The sequence below is a fragment of the Carassius gibelio genome, chromosome A7 (assembly GCF_023724105.1).
Source record: "Carassius gibelio isolate Cgi1373 ecotype wild population from Czech Republic chromosome A7, carGib1.2-hapl.c, whole genome shotgun sequence".
In the NCBI taxonomy this organism is placed as follows: Eukaryota; Metazoa; Chordata; class Actinopteri; order Cypriniformes; family Cyprinidae; genus Carassius; species Carassius gibelio.
Genome location: NC_068377.1, coordinates 19468806 through 19486611, shown reverse-complemented (window position 1 = coordinate 19486611; position 17806 = coordinate 19468806). Strand labels below are relative to the sequence as shown.

The following is a 17806-nucleotide window of genomic DNA, read 5'->3' as shown; positions in this document are numbered from 1 at the left end:
TAATGCATATATTTCATTTTTATACAGTTGGCCATTGCTCCAAAGCAACTGTTCTCACCAAGCGTAGACCTGAGCAATTATGCCTCTCTTGTGCCTTTGAAATAGTTCCATTTCATTTATTCCTGACCCCCAAGACCTGATTTGCAAGAAAGCTTTTCTGTATCTTAATTATAATGCCTCGTTTATGCAGTTAATTACACCGTGCCCTGCTCATTAACATCTGTCTATAGCATTCACAGAGAACATAGGGCTTTTAATAAACTCACAATGCATTGCAACTGTTCATATCATCGGTTCCCCAAGTGAATTCAACAACAGACGTGTTTACTCTGGCATGGCATGCTGCTGATAACACACTGTGAAAAATAAAGTCACAAACAGATGAAAAGCATCAGGAAAGCATGAATGCTTGAATTATAGTTAAGCCAAGCATGTGTTTTTTTTTTTTTTTCGCAGCGTTAAACTGGTGTTTATACGCTCACAAATACATGCGGAAGAAGACTTATCTCACCAAGCAGCCACCTTTGATGAGTTTAGAAAGGTCAATCCAAAGCCATAAATCACTTTGGCTCTATTTTGCCAAGTAGTGTGTCATAAAATAATAGATGTTCCTTCAGCAACTGAAGGTTACTCACTGCCCTGTTGTGCTTTCAACCTTTATTGGTTTAATTTTACAGGCGACTAACAGATCTTTCAAATGTCATCCTCTCACAGGTGTCTTTATCATTCCTTTTTTTTTTGCCTCTATTTATTCATCATTTATAAAGAAACCTACAGCTGTGTTTGGCCTGTTATAAAGCTGTGTAACTGGTGTGAAAAAAATGTGTATCTGGGACAGAAGAATGCCTCTCATGACCTGACAAAAGAACAAAATGGGACACTTATTTATAAGACTTAAAGTATGCTGTAGGGGCCCGTGTGCATGCGGTCAGCGGGAAAGGTCGGCCGAAATTTCAGCTGTATAGACGGATGAAGGGTCCCTTTTATAACTGTAGGATTATAATATTTGAATGACTGCCAGAGATGGCTTTATTCATGTGGTTCATCTTAAGAATCTGTGGTTTATGGGTTTTTGTGTGTGTGTGTGTGTGTGTGTTAAGGACAAAATAGTCAAGGGATGTTGTTTGTTATATTGTACACACTGATATTTTGGGGATGCCCAATGGCCAAAGTTATTAGATCAAAATAAACTAGTTCAAAATAGACTAGCATTATCTGTATATATTGATTAATCAACCAATATTTGGATGTAACTAACATGTAGTGCAGCTGCAGTGACATCTTTTATTTATTCATTCATTAATTTTTTGACCCTTTTTATCTCTGTAGAAATAATCAGTGTAATTCAAAATGTTCTTTTGTGCATCTAAAGTTATTTTTTATCATTTTTTTTATTTTTATTTTATTTTACTGTGTCTCATTTTTGTGCCACATTAAATAATCATGCTTCTATATACTTTGTGACCTCATTCTCGACATCTGGGGAAAAACCCCTGCGGCAGTCACGTCTGCTGGGTAGGTGATTGGTTTTCTGATGTGAGTCAGTACAGAAGCCTTACCTATCATCTGCATACTCTCATTTACTTGAGTTTACGACTTGCATCTGTTCGGTCCACCATTTGTTTGTTCACCTTTTAATTTCATTCATTCAGCATTTCTCATGATTGGTCTGGAAAACTTTCACAGGAGAGAAATATGACATCCAATGAATTTAAAATGAATTTCTGGTCATGATTAAGAAATGAAAATATACCGTTTTTAAAACTATAAATGTGTGGTATGTGTATGCTAGAATTAATGTCACAGCTATGAACTTCACATCATCTTCTGGCTGATCAGAGAAGCATCCAGTGACCTTAACTAAATGACTTTAGACTAGAGTGGATGCAGAAAAACATGTTTATTTGTCTCTAATACCTACTATAAATCTGTTTTTTTTTTTCCCCCAGTTATACTTATCTTAATAAATAAATAAAATAAATCAACTTTAACTGTAAACTTTATTAAACTCTAAAGCTTGAGTTATGTAGATACTCATCCTGATTGAGAAGAGCTGTGATCTGACAGCTTCCTAGCATCTATTTCAACCCAAGTAGACATCTGGGATAGCACGATCTTTCCTGTGGAGAGATTCACACATTCAGAGTTGTTCCCAAGTCGTCTTAACTGTTTGTTTTTTATTGTTAACTTATATACAGTAATGCAAAATTACAGAGCAGTACTTTAAATTAGATAAAATCCTGTTCAGGTGCGCAACTGAACCATGATCTCCTGGAATATCAATACACTATTTTTTTTAATTTTTTATCCCTTCACTCACTTACCTCAGTAAGCATTTGATAAATTATGAAATGCCAATACCTTGGTTATCTCTTGCATTTTTCATGGACTCTACCCTTCTCCCTCCGACTTTTCTCTCTCACTCTAATATTCTCACAGGTGGAAAAGTTTAAGCAGGATCCGAGTCCGTCCACATGCCTCCACTCAGTATTCAACGTGCTGACTGGAGATGAGATTTTCTCAAATGAAGAGTACAGCCATCTACAGGTGCTCCCCACACTGCATTCACACACTGTAACATGTAACCTTTTGAATGAAATTACAATCAATTTTTTTCAAGTAATGAAAACTTCAGTGTTTCGAAATTGCAGTTTTACTCACCATTACCCTTTACATTAGTGTGATAATATGAAATTACATTATTATAAAACTGCTGAAATTATAACCAGTCTTAAATATGTCTTTCCTTTTCTTTTCCAACAGATTGACGCCATGTCTCTCTTTCTGTTGTACCTGGTTGAAATGATTTGCTCTGGCCTACAAATAATCTACAATACAGATGAGGCATGTATGCATGTGATACATCTACCAGTCCAGTTCTTATCACTTTGATTCGGTTCAGTTTATTTGCTTAGCACTTTCCGAAATACATATTGCTGCAAAGCAGATTTACAAATTAGGGGTGCTCCGATCACGATCGACCGATCGTTATGCGCATCTCGTCAGTAAAGCCGGTTTTCTAATCAGCGGTTAATTCCATCAGGTGCGTGATTTCACATAGAGCAGCTGTTACTACACAGAGCCGTTGTTAATAGAGAAGATGCACAAATCACGTTAATTTTCAGCGTTTTTTGGCGCATCTTCTCAGTTAACAACGGCTCTGTGGAATCACGCACCTGATGGAATTAACCGCTGATTAGAGAACCGGCTTTACTGACGAAATGCGCATTAACGATCGGCCGATCGTGATCGGAGCACCCCTATTACAAATAGACATGCTTTACGGTGCGGTTAAATTTATAGCCATTCAGCAAATGAAGTTATTTCAGTTGGAATTTATGGGAGAAATGTATGTACGGGCAAAAGTTTTCTCTCTACTGATTTTGTTGCAGGGTCATGTCATACAAATGTTTGGCACTGGCCAACAGATAGGTGTGCAATTGACACCTTTTTGTTTCTAAAATTTGCTAACGTGGCTGCACTTTTTCAAGTCAGGGAAAAATTTAGTAAAATTCACTATCTGCTGGTGCGGCTCAGCGTATGTGGAAAATGGAACGGGCAGCCATTCAAACTCCATTTGACAATCAACTTTATCCAGTCTCTGTGCTATTTTTTGCTAAAGATATGAACGATAGTATGATCATTCTAATTTGCGAATATCACATGAACGCTTGTCGGTGAGAGTCTTAATTTTCTTTTTCGGCTGTGAAACAACCGTCCGGGCAAGGGTTTAAGGGCAAAGAGCATAAATGCAAATTCCTGCATTTTACCAAGCTGAGAGATCACTTATGCAATTGCTCAAGAAATCTATTTGGGAATACTGTAGCACAAATATAAAACAGTCTTTAAAAGGCCTCTTCATATCCTGACAGCACCCACCCCTGACCCCTTGGCTCACACACTAGAGGAGACGCTGAGATGTGTTGGTGCTTTCTGAGTTGTACAATCTTTCTCTTTTCATTGGGCTGCACTGCCTTCATTAATAGCGTCTTTTATTCCCGCTGTCCGCGCCTAGGGGCATTTATTTTTCACTCTGCTGATAAACCACTGTCTGTTGAATAACCGCAACTTTTATTAATTTATCCATATTGTCCTTTTCTTGGAAATTGTTACTCTTAAATGTTTTGTTTGAAAGCAATTACCGTGTAAAGCCATATCATGTATTTATCAGAAGTAATTACATTTCTAGCTGAGCTTTTCCTCCCAAACCTTAACACATTTTCACAGTAGCTTTTATTATGCTATTTGCGAAAGAGTTGCTAATTGACGTCTCTAAACAGTGCCTACTCGGGTGTGTAATGCAATTAAAAAAAAACACAGTTGTGAAATCAGCATCCCGTTACATTGCATTATTAATGAACAGCAGAACAAATTGGGGAGAAATTGCTATATTTTTCCTACTCTTCATTGGCAGTGTGTTTTTTATTATTATTTTTTATATATATATATATATATATATATATATATATATATATGTGTGTGTGTGTGTGTGTGTGTGTGTGTGTGTGTGTGTGTGTGTGTGTGTGTGTGTGTGTGTGTGTGTGTGTGTGTGTGTGAGTGTGTGAGTGAGCTTTGCTTTATCATTTTGCCCTGGTTTGGATTGAGTGGTTGTAGGGGAATCTGTGAGCTTCTAGACCACCATTGTAGCTATTTAGTCCCTTGTTACTTCAGGGGGTGGTCCATCTGATAAAGACTAGTGGTTCCAACCGTCATAGCTTGTCTGCATACTTGTGTCATCCAGTCTGAAAGATTTATGACACTTTTCAATAAATTAAAAGCTTTTCTCCCAACATGTTAAGGTCATTTAGGACTCGTTTAAGACTGCATTTATGAGATAACTCACCATAACTGCATATTTTAACATAATTGTGTGCGTTTTTGTCTGCAGAAGCGGCTCAGTGTATGTGGAAAATCGAACGGGCAGCCATTCAAACTCAATTTGACAATCAACTTTGTCCAGTCTCTGTGCTATTTCTCGCTAAAGATATGACCGATAGCACTATCATTATACTCGCTTAAATTTGTGAATATCACATGAACGCTTGTCGGTGAGAGTCTTCCTTTTCTTTTTCAGCTGTGAAACAACGGTCCGGGCCAGGTTTGCCACCATGTGGACAAACTAATTAGAGCAAAAACTCTAGATGTTTAGAAAGGTATCATCATCTGTACGATGGTACTGTACAGTGTAGTAAGATTTATACAGAATAATGAATTTAATTCATCCCTAAAGCAGCTCTGGAGAAAACAGTGATGTCATCCAGCTCAGTTCAGTTCACGTCAAATAGTGTTGTCCAGTGCAGTCAAGTCAATCATATTTGCAAATATCAAGTGTCCCTAACTAAGCACGTCAAAAAGCAACAATGGCAAGGGACAGCAAACTCCATCAGTGACAGAAATGGAGACAAAAACTTTTGGAGAGACCAGGCTCCGTCTCCTCTGACCAGACAAACGAACGTTTGTGGCTTAATTCCATGTCAGAGTTGTGGACCGATATCTTTCAGAATATTTCATGCAGTTCCTTATAATTTGTTATGTTTAACCATGGCAACTAAAGATCTATTTAGAAGCTGTTTCTGTGTCGTCTTCATTTTGAAGCTCATTTAAAAACTTGAGCCATTACTATAGGTATATTTAGCTTATGAGTGACTAAGAAATGTCATGGTGTAAATCTATTATAAGAAAGACTTATTGACGAAGGGCAGCGTCAGTAGTTACTTTACAGTAAGTTACTGTAACACCTTATCCAGCAAACACAAATGACCATGACTGATCCATCTTCATCCTTAAAAAAGTTCCACTCCTGCTCTGCACTCACTCTCTGCGGTTGAGAGAAGGAAGAACGGAGAAAATAGTGCTACCGTGGGCCAGCGGTATTCATTAAGATAACATAAAGCTTGTTACATTAATCATTTTAGTCCAGACCAAAAATAAAAGTGCTCAAGCCATCCCTCTCTCCTTTCTCACTTTCCATTTTGTCTTTCGCCTACCTTCCTCAGTGCCCCATTTTAACGTGCTTTAGGGGCCCTCGGGTCTCTTCATTTTAAATTAAAAGCGCTGTCAGCCCGGCCTCCCTGGGTGTTTGAGCATTTCCTCATTTACGTACCATAAAGTCATCATTCTTTCCCTCATCTTGTTTTTCCTATGGCCTCATTCCGCACTGGGGTTGGGAAGTGTTGAGGGGCTTACTATATTACCAATGCCACCCATGGAAGTGATGGATTATTTTCGATTATATTAGATTGGTAACACGAAGGAATGCTGATGTATTGACAAATAAAAACACTCATGGCCTAGAAAAGCTTTGAGAGCAGGCCTACTTCTCCAAGCAAATGTACATTTGTTGATGTGCGCTGATGTCTGATATCTCTGACATGTTTGCATTTGTAGGTATCGTTCATCCAGAATCTGGTGTTCTGTGTGGAGAGAGCGTATCGTGTGCCAGACTTCGGCATGTGGGAACGAGGAAGCAAGTACAACAATGGTAGCACAGAGCTGCACTCCAGGTAAGTTTGATCATTGTTTTTTTTGTGTTCCTTTTCTATAATTTTGTCATTAAATACAGCTGCAAAATTTAAGGTAAGGGTGCAGTAAAACATTGGTTATTGGACAATATTAGAGTTCAATTTTAAATAGCACATGGCGCACAGAGCATGTTTCTTTTCTCTAAAGCTGTATTTTTCACTAGGTACCAAGTCAGCATTCCTCATGCTCGAATAAAACAAACTTTTGTTTACTGCTCGCGTTTATGAAACCCAGCACCTAAAACAATGTGAACGATTCAGCTCATGTTGAGGAGGTTATAGATTGGAGCATGTAGCTATGTTGGCCTTCCAGTAAAGGTGTCACTTCATTTCACCTCATCTGGGTGAGTCCAGGAGTGACTGAACTCTAACTGAGAGGAATCACATTGAGAAGCTCCTATCTGCCCGTTGCAGAAATGATTCTTGGTGCTCTGCAGACATTATGCTTTATAGAAGAGCAAGTCAATAGGCAGTGACTCCCAACACATGGCTTTGCCTCTCTTTCATAACCAGGCTCAATAATGATTCTCTCCATCACTGCTTCCTTATCTTGCCGTCACAGCATCCCCACTGAGGGCCAATTAGAGTATTGACTTCTGCTCTTTGCACTTTTTAACTAAACAAAAAATATTGTTTAACATTTTTTTAAGCGGATATTGAAATATTTTATAATGATCAATTTATGATCTTAAAAATGATCTTTCAATTCAACCATTCAACCATCACCAACATATATATTTATTACACACTATAGTAACACATTACAGCAGATCATGGTTCCCCCTCATGTTTTATCCAGTTTTGTAATTTTTTGCTTTACCAGATTGAATGTAAAAAAGATCATAGTCTGTCAGGATCATTGTCAAATTTTACCAATATATTTGGGGCTGGGCATGTTTGCTTTCTGTCAAGGCAGAAATTAGTAGTGTCTGAACCTCATGTAGCTTGATTGGGATCATAGCTGATGGTTTTGTTGGGAAGGGATGCACGACGCAGAGCTGGATTCTACAACTTTCTTTTCAATTTGGAATTATCCCCAATGCCTTTCAGTTTGTTTGTTTTTTCGTTTTCTGCATTTTTACTATTGATTTTTCTTTACCAATAGCAGTTGGGTGCTTTTTTTTTATTTCTTACACCTAGGTCTAATCATGTACTCTAATTGTATGCTTCACAAGAGTGAGTGGCTGCAGAAGCAAAAATAACCAAAATTATTAGCTTTGTTTAACTTCAAAGGAGTCTTTCATGGATGAAAATGGCTTTGGATATTGGCACCTGGAACAGAACAGTACTTAAAAAGAGCTCAGTTCTCTGTCTGTGAAAAGTGCTCAAATAGCAAGAGCAATATTCATTTTGTCTTAAAAAGGAGAAGTTTGATGTGACTGTGAATCTGATCTGTTGTCTTCTAGCTCAGTGGGACTAGCCAAAGCTGCTCTGGAAGCCATCAATGGATTCAACCTGTTTGGAAATCAGGTACTGCTGCCTTTAGCTAATAATGGGTTTATCCACTCAAAAAAAAAATCTAAATTCTGTCATCATTTACTCACCATAATGTCATATGAAACATCTATGATTGTCTTTCTTCTTGTTCTTCTTGGAACACAAAAGGAGATTACATTTTGTCCAAACTGATACTTTTCGTCAAACCTGCGTAATGGCTAACAAACAAGAAGATTATAATAAAGTCCACACAATAGGGGGATTTTCCACCTTTGAATGCTTTTTGAGGAACTGTTTAATGTTCAGAGAAGACTGATTTTAGTAGTTCAAAACAGCTAAATGACACAATGTACCAACAGCTCTCTTCATCTTTGTAATAAATAAATGTGTCTGCTTCTTCAGGTGATCTATTCATTGCATGAATGAATGTGTCGAAGGCAAGAGAGAAACGCAACAAAGTGATCAAGATTATTGGGTTAGACTGTGTTTGAGCTATCCATTTTGTCAGATTTCCAACTTTGATGGATGGTGAATACTTCTATCTGATTTTGGTGCTCTTTTCTTTTTGGAGTGGCCATTAGTGGAATATATTTGTTCTGGTGTTGAGGGAAAATCAAGATGGCAGTGGGCCTCATCCATTATATTTGGTAATGGACTGGAAAAGTGATAACATCCTCAAAGCGTGTCCATTTTGGTAGAAGGAACACCCCCCCCCCCCCACCCACCCCAATCACACACAGATGTAGGCCCTTCAGATTGGATTAAGTCAAGTCCATTGGTTGTTTTTAAGTTTTTTAACAGAAGGATGCGCAAGATTAAAAAAATATGGTGTATTTATTTGTAGTTACAGTTTTGTTTTGACTGTTTGCCAAGTTTGCCTCTTCCTCCCTAATGTGGCTCTCTGTGTTCTGTCATTAGCAGGGAACATGGTGCAGTGTATGAAATGACTTTATGGAAGTAACAGCTTTAGACAGTGTTGTTCTGAATTAATGGAGGACTCAAATGAGTGGCTTTGCCATGTGTCTCTCAGTTGGATGGAAGGCGTGCTGTGTCATCACATGAGTTATGTTATTAATGATGACTCTCACGCTCCATTTCCTCAACTAACTCTCAGCATGGACGGCAGAGCTGGCACTTTCATGTGTTTCTTTGGAACAGGAGCTGTCAGAGCACAGTTATAACAGGATAAAAGCAGGTAGATCTTTTATGCCATATGTTGAGCTACATATTGCTCGGCTTTCTCAGCTTTTAATTAAAGTCTCATTATTTTGAAACCATTGTACAAATGGTTAGATTTGGGGTTGAAAAACCTAGTCATCGTTTATCTACACAGCATTCTGTCTTTAGCATGCTAAATGTCACACACCAACTACACCAAGAAGATGGTTTTTAAATTGACTCCCTTTAATTTTTGTTAAAATAATATATATTTTTAATATTCTTGTTTTTCCATACATTGAAAGTCTACTCAACCAACTGTACAAATTACAAAAAGACATCATAAAAGTAATCATGAATCAAGTGATGAAAATTGCAGTTATGGTTTTGTGCAATAAATGTAACAGATACGTAAATATACATAGACTTACTTTCAAACATTTTTGGGGGGCAAATATTCATGTTTAGCTAAAGTCAGTTCTTACTCTGCTGAAGTCTACATATCACTGACACACCTCCTCTTCTCACACTCTTCACAGTCATTTACATTACAATCCCTCTCCTCACATCAATTGTTGGTTCAGATGCTCGGATAAGCATTTTGGTTCTTTGGTAGCTTCTTTAGATGAGCTAAATGTGCCACAAAATGGTGCTTGTTGTATAATCGGTCTACAGACACTGAAAAAGTGAAATTGAAAAAGCTCTCACAGTTTAAATGGAGAGGTGTGAGGGGAATGCAGAGAAAAGAGAGAAGTAATAGTTTGTTTGTTTTTTTCTGAATGGATGACCCTTGATAACTAAGAAGCTTCTGCTCGCCGAGGTTACTTGCAAAATTGCCTTTTAAATTTGTGAGCTGTTTTTATGTAATAAATAAATAAAACATTATATACATCATCAAGGAAGTTTAGATTCTATATAATTTATAATTTCTATAAATTATATACATATTCTCTATTTGAGTCATTTTGTGGGTGTATTTATTTACTACTGTGAATATACAAACTGTTGATGAATTATTAAAGAGTATATATAAGTGTGTGTGTATATAGTCTACAAATATGTGTGCATGTTTTTATTATTAATCGTGTGTGGCAGTCGCTGTCTAGTCTGGTGTACTGTAGATTATGCCTCTGAGCTGAGTTTAGATTGTGAATTTCATTTGGGGATGGTGAGGTTGGTTGGTTTCAAAGTTTTTCAGGAAATGAGGTGGAACTGTTGCTGTGTGAAATACCACAAGCCCAAAGTAATCACTGAAATCTGACTCTCTCTCTCTCTCTCTTTTTTTTTTTTTTTTTTAAGTAAATGCATCTACGCAGCATGATGGTTTTGTGGAAAGGAGGGCTGGTTTGCAGAATCAGCCTTTACATTTCTAATATGGAGGTTTTAAGTCAATCATATAACTGACAGAGCTTTGTGAAAGAGTCTAGGCACACTATCACCTGTAACAGACACTGGTCAATTCCAGCCGTCAAGAGGAGGTGACAAGATGGCCATAATAATGTTTGATTTGTGATGCTTGCTTTACCTTTGCCTTGCAGGGATGCTCCTGGTCAGTCATTTTTGTGGATCTGGATGCTCATAACAGGAACAGACAGACTCTGTGCTCTCTCCTGCCGAGGGAGTCTCGGTCTCATGTGAGTTCTTTTGCCTGCTCTGCATAAACTGCTGATCCATTATTAAAAGGGTCATTTAATACTTTTTTTAAGCATTTTATTTTTCTTCCCCTAAGTCCATTTTTACATTACTGTTGGTCTAGACGTCCTGCATGAAAAATATTCTTAAATTAGTTTTAAGATGTCAATGTATATGCCCCCCTTGCATATGAAATGAGTAACCTCTCTTTATATGGGAACTTTAATCATAAATGATAGAAATTCACTTTACTGTCATTTCTTTACCTAAAATTGTTTTGTTTAGTTTTATGTGTTTTAAAATTCCATATTTCATAATGTTACCAAAGCTGAAAAATGCATATTTTCAACATGTATAAAGGCAGTGCACTATGCAGAAATGTTCTTCCTTTGTAAGTTGAGGAACGTTGTTTGATTCAGTGGCGTGAAGGCTTATGAATTGCATGCATTAGATTCTGACTAAGGTGTTATTAAAACAGCAGAGGCTAAAGTAGAAAAATTGCCCATTCTCAGGATGAGAGTGGCCACTTATCTCTTAGTTCCCTCGATATGTCCTGATGAAAGAGCAGAGAGTTGCTGAATGTCTTATGCTAGTGCTCTTGTCATGTAGAACACAGATTCGGCCCTCCTGCCCTGCATCAGCTACCCAGCGTTCGCCGTGGATGATGATGCTCTGTATTCCCAGACCCTGGACAAGATAGTCCGCAAGCTGAAGGGCAAGTACGGCTTCATGCGCTTCTTACGGGACGGCTATAGAACAGCCAATGAGGACAAGAACCGCAAGTACTACAAACCTGCCGAGATGAAGGTGAGTGTGGTTAGCATATTAGCTGAAATGGAACAAGACCAAAAGCAATTCAGTGAAAAGCAAAATGAAAAGAACCCTTTCCCCATATTCAGTTTTAGCCCTTTCATTTTAGAAACAGAGGTTTTGCTATAAAGGTTATTGAAAATGGCATTTTTATACGCATCTTTTAATCTGGTGCAGATCTGCAGATATATCTCTCAGGAGAATACGAGGGCTGTGGGTAAATCCCATTTGACTTGGTTGAACTGTGAGGATATTAACTACAAAATTAGCCTGGGAACATGCTGCGTCTGAATCTGAAATCTGAAAAGGGAAGATTTAACCAGCAGCAAATCATCAGATCAGCTGTCGGAGCTGACCTCCCGCTATAAACAAGTCCGCAAGTAGAGAGAAAGAGCAGTAAAAGAAGAAAAGGGCTCTTAGTAGGGCCAGTGCTCTGTCAATACATCCACCTGATTGCTTCATCCACCCCTATCAAACAAATGCCACGGGACTCTCCTGTGTTTTAGATTGTGACTGTGGCAATACCAAGCTAATCCTTTGTGCACATTATCATTCAATAGTTTGGGGTCGGTATTTATTTATTTATTAATTAAAAATTAATACATATAATACTAAATATTAATAAACATGAATACTTATATGAATATTCTGAAATTGTGTATTGAACATGTACACTTATGTTGTTACAAATTTATTTTATTTTAGGTTTGTTTTAAAAAAAAAATCCTTTGGTGAAAATGCATCACTCTTTTCACAAGAAAAATGCAAGCAGCTGTTTTCAGAATTGATAATAATAGGAAATGTTTCTTTAGCACCAGATCAGCATATTAGAATGATTTGTAGAGGATGATGTTACACCGAAGACTGGAGGAATGGCTGCCGAAAATCAGCTTCGTCATCACAGGATTCCTTATATTTTCAAATATACAACAGTCATTTTAAGTTGTAATAATATGTCATAATTTTAGTATTAAAAAAAAAAAACGTTGGTAAACATATCCGCAGAGGGAAGAGACTTTTTATAACATAAAACAAACTTTCAGTCTTCAAACCTTTGAATGATTTTGTTCTTTTAAATAGAATAGTAGTGAAAGTGGTCTCAAATTTGCTGTTCTTATCTGAGGGTCTTCCAGACAAAAACCAGCCAAGAGACCAATCTGATGTAGATCAGATATTTTTGTTATTTATTTATTCATAAAAATAAAAAAACATGTTAGTGTGAAGGTATTTTTCTTATAGGTGGAAAGCAGTCCACTTAATGTCATCTTATGTGTTTTTTATTTATTTATTTATTTATTTTTAAGATACAGGAAATCATTGTATCATGTTCTTGATGTCCTTGTGTTATCAGTCTGTCGTGCTCAGACAAACACAAACTCTTCTGCGTGGTTGGAGTTTCCATTCTGTCGAACCCCTAACTAAGTTATGATGGCAAAGGATTTCAAGCCTGATTGTCTCATAGTGACTTAATGTCCTCTGGTGAATGATATAGTCTCACTAAGTAATTGTGGTAAGTGAAGCCAAAGACTCATGAGACTCCTCCTGTTTACTGTGAGTGGGCTTCAATGTCTGCTCTATCCGCCCAGGAGACATTTATGTAATAAATCTGCTTCATAGGGCCCCCTCCATCTCACTCTCCTCTGTGACTACACTCTCTTTCTCTGAGTGGTTATAGAAACTGATATTGAGGAGAAAAAAAAGTGGATTTTATTTTTAGACTTTCAGGGTTTATTGTAAACCTGTTGGTGCAACCGATGTTAAGAAATCACTTAGTCTTGAAAAAACTTTTCGCCGTTAGTTAGAGAGTAGGTCAATTTAGTTATTTCCTCTCAGTTTTAGATGTTGGCTGTACAAGTATCCCTATTTCTGTCCTGAAACGGTTTATGTGCGATATGCCAAAGATGCGAGACCAGTCCAATTAACAGCCTTTATTTCATTACATCCTAATCTCGAAGCGATTGTCTTCCGAGATTTCTAGCGGAGATAGAGAAGACTTAATTACATTTCGGAAAGGTTGAAAGACATTTTGTTCCCTGTCAGCCATCAGAGTGTGCTTTAGAATTGCACCTCTTAAGCAGCTCATTTCTTTTCCTGAAGACGGATCTTCTGAATTGAGGTTGTCTTATAATTGGCAGCGATCAAAAGAGGATCACGGGATTGTATTATGAACGTTTCATCTCATGAATAGCGAGAATATTTTGAATGCATGAGCTTATAAGCTTGGTGAGTTTTAACTGCAGCTTGGAAAGTGGGTAGCTAAATGCTATTCATCTCTATTTATTTGGTTAGATATTGATACAAATGTTTCTGACGGATTACTCCCTTAGTAAACTCAATCTGCCCACACATGTGCACATCTAGCCCTAATTTCAAATCCTGTTTGAGGAGAAATCCTCTTTCAGTTTTTTCCAGAGCATCTGAAGGCACTTACATGTAGACTATACTTCCGAGTGAATGTGATAAAACAAGCGGCAGTCACATAATTTGAATTAATCATTGCTTTTTCACACTCCCAAACCATCTCTACATCTGAGCTGATTTTAATTTCAAACCCAAGTGATTCATTGCCCTGCTCTAGGGAAAGAGAGACAGAGCACTATGGCTTTTTAATGGAGTTTCTGCTTGACTGCTATACTTCAACATAATTGTTTTCTGTTTTCCTGAACTGTCGTAACTGGAAAACAGAGGTTGTCTGGCATTTCCTTTTAATTATTTAAATGGCTTCCATTTTATGTACTGTATGTGAGTTTTGCTGCAGGTAACATATTGCTGTAAGTCGTTCAAAGTACAGGTTGTGTGGCTCTCAAAATGTACTAACTGTTTGAGAGTAGTTTTTTTATTTTTTTTTGTCATTTCATTCTAACAACCATATTGCAACTCACACAGGTAGACTGAGGAATTCACATACATCTTTTCCTTGTTCAGTAAGCAATGAGACATCTGAACAGTAATGATCACTGAGTGATGTTTATGTAATGACTCCTCGTGTACACGGTGTCTTATTCTCTGCCTTGTGATGTTTTTCAGCTCTTTGACGGGATTGAGTGCGAGTTTCCTCTTTTTTTCATCTATATGATGATTGATGGTAAGATTCATGACTATCAACTTGTAGGCTCTTTTATAATCAATTTAAAGTTAAATTTAAAGTAAAAAATGGCAGATGAATTTGCATGTCTGTGCCTGTATATTTTGCAGCTTATAAATGTATATTAAAAGTCATTTGAAGGTGCACGAAGCGATTTTTGCCAAATGATGTTGATATTTGAAAGCACCAGGACAAATACGCTGTGTATTCAAGCAAAAGCCAACACAGACTAGTCAAAATCAGCATAACTCTCCAATCAAGAAGAAACAAAACAACCTCAGCATACGATTCCAGGCCTTCACGTTTCTTGAGTTCTCTCCACTGCAGGAAAGCTGCTCCAAAATTTGATCGTAACCCTTCTTTTTAATGTTTTGTTCCTCTGAAAATTTCCTCCCGTTTTTTTTTCTGCCATTTTTGGCTATACATAGTCGATCTGCTAATATCCGTCCTGTGCACTCACTGAGCTCTCTCTTCTCCCCATCACTACTAGACATTCCCTTACTGCTGATTGGCAGAAAGATTGTTTTGGGACTCTGGTCAATAGCCTTTTTCAAATATTGTTTAGTGCACCTTTAAGTGTTGTGATACTAATTTACCAGTTTACCTGAAGTATCAAAATATGCGTTTTACATAAAATGTACTTTTAACCACAAGAATAAAATACGAAAATAAGAAACAACAAAACTATTCATGTAAAATGTAATTGTGGGATTTACCTTTTTACTCTTTTAAAGCTGCAGTTGGTAACTTTTGACGCTCTAGCGGTTAATAAACAGAACTGCTTGCGTCTTGCAGAAGAACATTGTAGCCGGAACTACTTTTCTCTGTTTATGTCTATGAAGAATCACAAAGGTACTGGGTTACTCCGCCGCGGTACCCCCGAAGCAATCTAAAATAGTCCGAATATAAACACTTATTATAGGTGCACCCTAGTGATTCAGGACAAGCTAAAAACACGGTTTGGAAAATGGATTCATGGTGTACTCGCTTATTATATACATTTTGTAAATTTTGAACACAAAGAAAGTTACGAACCGCAGCTCTGATTGGTTGTTTCTTAACGGGAGTGGTGTATTTCTGCAAATGGCAATAGGAGCACTGGGAGGAGCCAGAGGAGCTTGATTTTTTCACAGATTATCTGTCTCATATTCTACTGTCGGGACATAATGACAGGTTTCACAAATATGTAAAAAAAAAAAATACATTTTTACAAAAGTTACCTACTGCAGCTTTAACAATAAATCATACTGTAATTCATAGTTTTCACTTGCATAAACTATGAATTAGCAGAACTAAATATTATGCAATGTTAAGCCATTTACCGATTTTCACTGAATCTCGTAACAAAAATTGTTACTGTAGCATTTTACAATATTTTTCTACAGCATTGCATATAAATGCTGAGCTTGCTGAGACCAGGGTCACTTGTATAAACGTCCCATCAGTGTTACCCGGAGGAAGGGGATGTAGAGTTCTATAATTTCCCTTTTGTTGACCTCTCGTTCAGGTGTGTTTAGGGGAAATCCTGCTCAAGTCAAAGAGTACCAGGAACTGCTAGAGGCTGTCATCTTCCAGTCCTCTGAAGGTAACTTGCGGACGCATACATATACATATGCATATGCGCCATCTTTTTGGACAAACTGCCAATGCTTGTCATGTTGTGATGTACTCTGCTTGCCAGCCAGTGTCCTCCAGCCCCTGCCAATGACTGTTATTTTCCCATTACCCTTTATTAGAGTGGTCCTTTCGTATTCATCTCTCCCTGGCTGCGTGATTTCCTCAGACGTGTCTCAGTCAAGTGCACAACAGACAGAATTTGCCCATTATTTAAACAGACCAAAACACCTGTCATTTCTCCACAGACAAACAAAACATGCTGTCCAACAGTCCTTCAGACCACAACAACAATAAGCAACTTAACTAGTTCAGCTCTCTTCATTTGCTTGCAGTGAGCCTCGCCAATACAGAGGAGAGCTCAGCTTAATTAACTAAATTATGCTCGACAGAGAAAAGGTGAAAAGGTGGCTAGGCGACCTGATTGCTGCTTTTTCTGTATCATTTTTACAATGATACTTATTCATTGGCAATATCCAAATAGCAGCCAGCAACATAAGCAGAAACATTAGTTACAATTTGAAGACATTTCGCACACTTCCGAGTTGTACTGCTGTTGACCTGAATATCACATTTTAAATTAAATAGACAATTTGACCACTCAGTTCATTTATTCTTTTGCAAGCAGAAATGGTTCTAAAAGCACTAAACCTGTAACTTTTTACTCTACAGAACTGTTGAAAGAATGCTTTTCTGTAAGATTATTTAAAATGTCATTTAACCCCAAAGCAGAATTTTCAGCAGCCACGATTCTTCAGAAATGCTTCTAGTATGCTGGTTAGATACTGAAACACTCTGGAACTCTCAAAATGTTGTCTGATTTGATTTTCTGCAGGCCACGTCGTTATTCCCAAGTATTACTATGTGCCGGCAGACTTTGTTGAGGCTGAACAGAAGAATCACGGCAGCCAGAAGCGCTTTCCCAGCAACTCAGGGCGTGATGGGATGCTGTTCCTCTGGGGACAAGCCCTCTATAACATTGCTAAGCTTCTGGGTGAGTTTCAGATCCATCTAGAGCCAAAAGGGTCGAGGCTGCTTCACAGACACGCGCTGAAAGAGTTTACATAAATGTTATATTATTTATTCATGCAGTGACTTTATGCCATCTGCTCACATTCGCCGCTATAAATGATTTATAAATGAAACCTAAAAAATGGGATCGTATTAATAGAGGTCAACACATTTTCAAACGACTTCTTTTCCATACAGCGAAAGTGGAAGCTGGTGCTCCAAAAAAAGGACAAGGAACCAACATAAAAGCGACTGGTGCACTATTTTTTTCTGAAGCCATTTTTTATGAGGAACTGATACAGAAAACCCGAAGTCATTATTCATTCATCTTCTCCTCCACCGTAGCTTTTGACTGATCACATCAAGTTGGATTTTCAGCGAATATCGAATTCTAAGTCTAATAACTGTTCTTATTAAGTATTAACATGATTTCCCCCCACAAAATGTTGTATTTCCAGCACTGTTATTACTATGCTGCACACCTAGAATTATTCATATTGTAGACAATAATTAATGTGTGTGCGGTAAAATCCAGACC

The 17806-nt window shown here is 37.6% G+C and overlaps 1 protein-coding gene across 4 annotated transcripts in view; it reads left to right on the top strand.

The window, feature by feature from the left end:
• phkb (phosphorylase kinase, beta) overlaps positions 1–17806 on the top strand; it is a 67577-nt gene that overhangs the window by 13179 nt on the left and 36592 nt on the right. For all 4 annotated transcript variants that reach the window (XM_052601438.1, XM_052601437.1, XM_052601440.1 and 1 more), the window contains 9 exons: positions 2440–2547; positions 2764–2844; positions 6388–6503; positions 7928–7991; positions 10655–10750; positions 11358–11555; positions 14586–14643; positions 16151–16228; positions 17093–17251. In XM_052601438.1, the coding sequence (XP_052457398.1) occupies positions 2440–2547; positions 2764–2844; positions 6388–6503; positions 7928–7991; positions 10655–10750; positions 11358–11555; positions 14586–14643; positions 16151–16228; positions 17093–17251 (958 nt within the window). The remainder of the gene's footprint in view (positions 1–2439; positions 2548–2763; positions 2845–6387; positions 6504–7927; positions 7992–10654; positions 10751–11357; positions 11556–14585; positions 14644–16150; positions 16229–17092; positions 17252–17806) is intronic.